The following is a 6,475-nucleotide window of genomic DNA, read 5'->3' as shown; positions in this document are numbered from 1 at the left end:
GGAAAACAGTTTGGTGGTTTCTCAAAAAGTTGAACACAGAGAACCACTATATGACTCAGAAATCCATGCCTAAATATATAATCAAAAGGCCTAAAAGCAGTGACACAAACAGACATATGCACACTAACATTCACTACAACACTATCAACTACATCCAAAATGGAAACAACCAAAATGTCCATCAAATGATGAATGGATCAGCAAATGTGGTATATACATACAATGGAGTATTACACAGCCATAAAGAGGAATGATGTCCTAACGTGTGCCACAACATGGATGAACCCTGAGGACATCATGCTGAGCAAAATTAGACACATAAGTGATCCTTCCATGAAATAAGCAAATATATAGAAACCAAAAATTATTAGTGTCTACCAGGGGAAAGAGGGACAAACGTATGGTTTACTATGCTGGGAATGATGAATGGAAGAGGAATGGGATTGTATATCATCAAAAACAACATTTCAAGCTCTATCCTGAAGTACAATGCTGTTAGTGATAGAATAATACCCATATGCTTACATGAAAGACCAGTTAATATGACTGTAACTCAAATTTACACATCAACCACTAATGCCAAAGATGAAGTAAGTGAAGAATTGTACCAACTTTGGCTGTACAAACATGCAACCAAGATTTGTTGATAATTATTGGTGATTAGAAAGTTGGAAATAACAAAGGAAGATCACTAGCTGGAAAATATGGCCTTAGAGTAGAAAAGACACCAGAGATCGCATAACAGAATTTTGTAAGACCAATGACTTGTAAATTCCAAATACCTCTTTTCAACAACATATATGGGAACTATACACTAAACCTCGCTCAATGGACTCTGCCAGAATCCAACTGACTACCTCTGTGGAGAGAGACAATCAGAACAAGGCCAGAGGGCAACCACAGAACAGGCCACCAATTGCTCATATCTAAGTGCAAGTCAAAAGAGAAGAAAATTAAAACAAGTCCACAAGGGCTAAAGTATGACATTGAGTATATCTCTCCTGAATTTAGAGACTGTTTCAAGAACAGATTTGACACTTTTAACATTAATGACCAAAGACCAGATGAGTTGTAGGATGACATCAAGGACAATATACATGAAGAGAGCAAAGGTCATTAAAAAGACAGGAAAAAAAGCAAAGACCAAAATGGATGTCCAAAGAGACATAAAACTTCCTTTAAACTGTAGAGTAGCTAAAGTGAATGGAAGAAATGATGAGATGAAGGAGATGAAAAGAAGACTTCAAAGGGTAGCTCAAGAAAGAGAGTATCATAATGAAAAATACAAAGAACTGGAGTTTGAAAACCAAAAGATAAGAACATGTTCAACACTTCTCAAGCTGAAAGAACTGCAGGAAAAATTCAAGCCATGAGTTGCAAAACTGAAGGATTCTTGGGAAAAATATTGAATGATGGAGGAAGCATCAAAAGAAGACAAAAGAAATACAAGAGTCACTGTACCAAAGAGAATCAGTCAACAATCAACCATTTCAGGAGGAAGCATATGATTAAGAACTGATGGTAATGAAGGAAGAAGTCCATGCTGCACTAAAGGCACTGGCAAAAAACATGACTCCAGGATTTGATAGGATACCAATTGAGACGTTTCAACAAATGGATGCAACACTGGAAGCGCTCACTCATTTATGCCAACAAATTTGGAAGATAGCTCATTGGCCAACTTACTGGAAAAGATCCATTTACATGCCTACTGCAAAGAAAGGTGATATAACAGAATGTGGAAATTATTGAACAATATATAATTAATACCACATGCAAGTAAAACTATGCTAAAGATGATTCCAGAAGGGCTGTAACAGTACATCAAAAAGCACTTCCAGAAATTCAAGCCAGATTCAGAAAAGGACATGGAACCAAGGCATATCACTGCTGTCAGAAGGATCTTGGCTGAAAGCAGAGAATACCAGAAAGATGTTTAACTTTAAATTCAATGATAAAATGTTCACAGTGGTGATTTAGAAACAAAATGTTCAGATGTAAAGCAAAATAGAATAGAAAACAAAAAGATACGTTTTTAAATTTTACATGTGTTAAAGTTCAAATAAATTATATTTTAAAAAGCTTAGTAAATTTATTCTAACATCTCTAATATATATTAAGGAGCTCTGGTGGCGCAGCGCCTAAGGCATTTGATTGCTAACCAGAAGACTGGTGGTTCAAACCCACCAGCCACTCCTTGGAAGGCAGACTGGGCAATCTACTTCCATAGAGATACTGCCCCGGAAACCCAAGTAGGGGTCACTATGAGTCGAATCGACCCTGCAGCAGAGAGTCTGGTTTGGAGTTTAATATATATTAACAAAACTGAATAATAAGAATTTTCCTTTAACAGCAGTTCAATCTCAGTAAGACTGATTTCATTATAAATTGCCTAGCATAATAAGTAGCATAAATTAATAATGATTTTGTGAAGATTTATTCTAGGATTCTGGTAGATTAATGCTACACATTTTGGGGTCCATAATATAGAAACTACATTTATATTAAGTCCATAAAAGTAACTTTGTACACCAGGAGCTTTAGGAGCCTGCTGTTTTTCACTAAGTCATATATTTACATATGGAATTGATTTTCCTTCAGTGGTGATGGATCTGCATTCCTCCAAACATTCTTGGTTAACCTTGTAACCTTGCATTTATTTCTGAAATGGTTAAATAATAGTGCAAGCTGGGCCATGAACCAAATTGGTCCTTAGGGATTTTTGATACCTGTCACTTTACCCACCATAGCACCACCAACCAACTTAGCCAACAAGTCAAAGACTAATATACTTTGAAGATAATGATGATGATCATGCTTACTCTGATGAGTCTCAGCATGTATTAACAAGAAAGGAGGATAAAGGTTGGGAAAGAATTCATTCAATTCTGAACTTGTACAGTCTTGAAAAACAGCCCAGATTTTATAACAGGAGATACCTCAGAAACAGTCTTGTTTAAGAACAAAAGGGCCAACAACTTGTCAAGATTAACAGTGCAAGTTTGTGCTTTGGGGCTAGACTTTTATAAGGAATAATCAAATGACAGTAAATAAAATTACAAGGCATAATTTAATTTGTCTCATTGTATGAAACGTGTCATTACTTTCTCATATTGGCCAACCAAACATAATGCAATCTCCATAAAAACATCTACTTCAGTACCCCCCCAAAGTAGTTCATAAAGAATCATTGTTCATTTTGAAATTACCTCTGCCCCCTCCCCACTGCCCACGTACGTTTCATTTAGAACAAGCCCTTCTCAGAAGTATATGGGCCTGTCAACTTGTTTGCTCCCAGGCACCTGTCCGTGCTCACTGAATGTCAATGCTACTGTTACATGATTGGGCAGATTAAGACTGTTTTCAGTCAATCATACAAAAACAAGGTATAACCCTAACCACTAAAGCAAGAACTACAACGAATATAAACATCAAAATTCCCCAATACCTTAAATTATAACTTACCAAAAGTTTTTTGCTTGGAACTGATGGCTTTCTATGCATGCAATAATGGTTTGCTGTCCATCTATTTTTTTACCATACACCTTAACGGCAAAGAAGGACAAGAACAAAAGTGATTTTAGGATGGCAGAATGTCCAACTTTAAATACCTATAAAATGTTGAAAATTGTATAGTACTTTGGCAGAAACATATAAAAGAATACAAAGTAGGTCATCATGCCAATACAGGAGCTACAAAAAATACTGAAATATGTATAGCTAATTACAGGTTGAAGAGTGGATCAAAGCAAAGCTCACAAGAAATAAAGTGCAATTTATCGAATGAAACTAACTTTACTCAAAGATATTCATAAACATCCTGGACATACCATGCTTTCCAATCCAGAACAGGTTAAGTAACGTAAAGAACTTAGTATAAGCATATAGAAACCAATCCAGCTGTTCCACACAAATAACAAGTAGAATGTAGCTATCAATTTTGTTCACTTCACAATCTTTGGGGTTCCCATTTCTCTAGTCATTTTAAAAAGTATTGAGACAGCAAAGGGAAACATGAAAAAGGTCTTTAAGAGAATGTCTATGATATATGACAATGCTATTTCACCTCTTGTTTACTACTTTAAAAATGAGTAATTCCAACCACTTAAGAATAAACAAGCACTCTCAAATTCAACTGAACCATCTTAGTTTGTTGAGTTATTCTTCTGACATAACCTTAATCAACAAGGTTATAATTCAAAGAAATCCTGAGTGATTTTAGGTTATGTTGCTGTATTTCTTAAATAATCACTGAGCGCTAGATACTTAAAAGGACCATATGACTTTCTGTCTTAAGTGAGAAAGTTCTGAGAATGAAATCTGGTACAACTAGAGATGTTAATAATTAATTAATTAAGTTAGGACATAGGTATAAACCAGGATGTATGGTTGTCTTGGGTTGGAGGTAAGCAGAGGTCAGGTCCACAGGGCCTATAAAACCATGTTCAAAAGTCTAGACTCTACCCCAAGTTCAATGGGAGGGATTTCAAGTAGGAGATTTTCATGAACTGACAGTCATTTCAAAAAGTCACTCTGCTATGGAAAAGACCATGGAAAACAAAGTGACAGGCTAAAAACCCATCACTAAACACCGGACTAAAAAGACTAACAAGCCTATGAAATTAAAAAGAAAAATAGGTAAAACCATGATAAGGAACCACATAAATAAGTACAGGAAATCTGTCTAAAAAAACATGTAAGAACATGATCCTACTTCTAAATAATTTTATTTGTTCTAAGATTTCTTTACCTACCTAAAAAGAAATTTGATCTAAACTTACTGAAATTAATTATGAACACGAGATTAAAGAATCTTATCATATCCTACCCTTCTAATCAATGTTATTAGAATTCTTATGGATTTAATTCAAGGTACAACCATTTTTCCATTTTAGACTATCATAATATATCTATTTACTATTTAAAGGTTCTTAGGGGTAAAACAATAACAACATTTTTTCATATAAACTCCAAGGAGGGAAAAAAGTGACAAATTATAAAATGTCAGTTCTCTAAGTTAATGTCAATTTTAGGAGAGAGTAAAAGCACTGTCATATTCACACACAATACAGGACTTACAGTGCAGACCCCATTTGGGTAATGTTCTTTTACGTAAGCTCGCAAAGCAGTTTCTACTGAAGTTCTCCAGGATTCAATCGCGTTTTCTGCTTCATAGGGTCTTAGATCAGTTGCTTCCTTTCTTAGGTGATCAAATTTGAAACAGATTCTGTTTTTTGGATCCAAAAACTTTCCATTTCCCAAGTCACCATGTTCTGTTATCAATACCTTCAATAATAGAATGAATTTTTTTTGGGGGGGGGGAGAAAAAAAGAATTAAAAACAGTATGTAAATACACTTACATATTAATACACATTCACATAACCTTTTTCCTTAAACTATAAAATAGTTCTACTCCAAGCAATGTGTTTAACTACAATGGCACAACTATAATATTTCAAATGGCTGACTATAAAGAAAAATGAGACTATACCCATTCGGCATAGATCAGATGTCCCCCCAATACAACTTCCAGCCTCACAGTGAAAACCTACATCCCTTAATACAATGCAGGAGTCAGTTTTGTTTTTTTTTTCCTTGAGAATGAAAAACAGTTTATCATTTCTGATATCAGTCTTCAATCTGTCAAACCTCAGGAACTGATAATAATCTTTAACCAGGATGGTTACAAGAATGATTTGGTTCAGTAAGAATCCTGTTCAGTGCTTCCTGTTTTGTTCTTAGGCCCATAATTCTCTACTGTGAGGTGCCCCCTTCTTGTTTCTTATGAACTAATCACTGACAGTTGTTTAGTTACGTATTTTCTGAAATGTAATTTACTCATTTACACACATGCATAACTGAAAATGCCTAAACCTGGTCACATATATTGTGCTTTATTTAAAAACTCAGCCCTTTTCCTTCCCTGGCAACTCTCCCAATCCACCTACCTGTTAGGACTTCCTTATCATCCTGGTGGTAAATCCTGCTAACATTACATGTATTCTTCTAAATTCTTTTCATATGCATAAAATCTTACATAGATTAAGTACAGAAATGTCCATCTGTACATATACAGGGTATTTTGGGCCATCATTTTATAAAAATGGAATACAAATGCACACACATACTTTCCTGCGTTAGGCTGTCATCATGCACACCTTCTGGAAGTCCCTGAAAGCTGACTGGTACACCTCTCACCATTCTTTTTAGTAGCTGAACAGTACCCCATGATGTGGTTATGTTGTTGCTGTTGGGTACCACCAAGTCAATTCTGACTCACAGTGACCCGACAGGACAGACTGCCCCCAGGGTTTCCTGGGATGCAGTCTTCATGGGAGCAGATTGCCGGGTCTTTCTTCCTGTGGAACAGCTAGTGAATGTGACTGGTTAGTGGTCAAGCACTTAACCACTGTGCCGCCAGGACTCCAAAATGGATATATTATATTCAGGCATTCTCTTATTGATGGGCATTCT

General features: G+C 35.7%; 1 protein-coding gene across 1 annotated transcript in view; it reads right to left on the bottom strand.

Annotated features, from left to right (window-relative positions):
- The window catches only part of CAPZA2 (capping actin protein of muscle Z-line subunit alpha 2), a 72,137-nt gene that overhangs the window by 11,391 nt on the left and 54,271 nt on the right, over positions 1-6,475 (bottom strand). Inside the window, 2 exon segments of the mRNA XM_042782769.1 lie at positions 3,466-3,545; positions 5,080-5,286. Of these exon segments, the coding sequence (XP_042638703.1) occupies positions 3,466-3,545; positions 5,080-5,286 (287 nt within the window).

This window comes from Orycteropus afer, unplaced genomic scaffold, assembly GCF_000298275.1.
Source record: "Orycteropus afer afer isolate SDZICR_OR568_19922 unplaced genomic scaffold, OryAfe1.0 scaffold00462, whole genome shotgun sequence".
In the NCBI taxonomy this organism is placed as follows: Eukaryota; Metazoa; Chordata; class Mammalia; order Tubulidentata; family Orycteropodidae; genus Orycteropus; species Orycteropus afer.
This window is presented reverse-complemented; position numbering and strand designations above follow the sequence as displayed.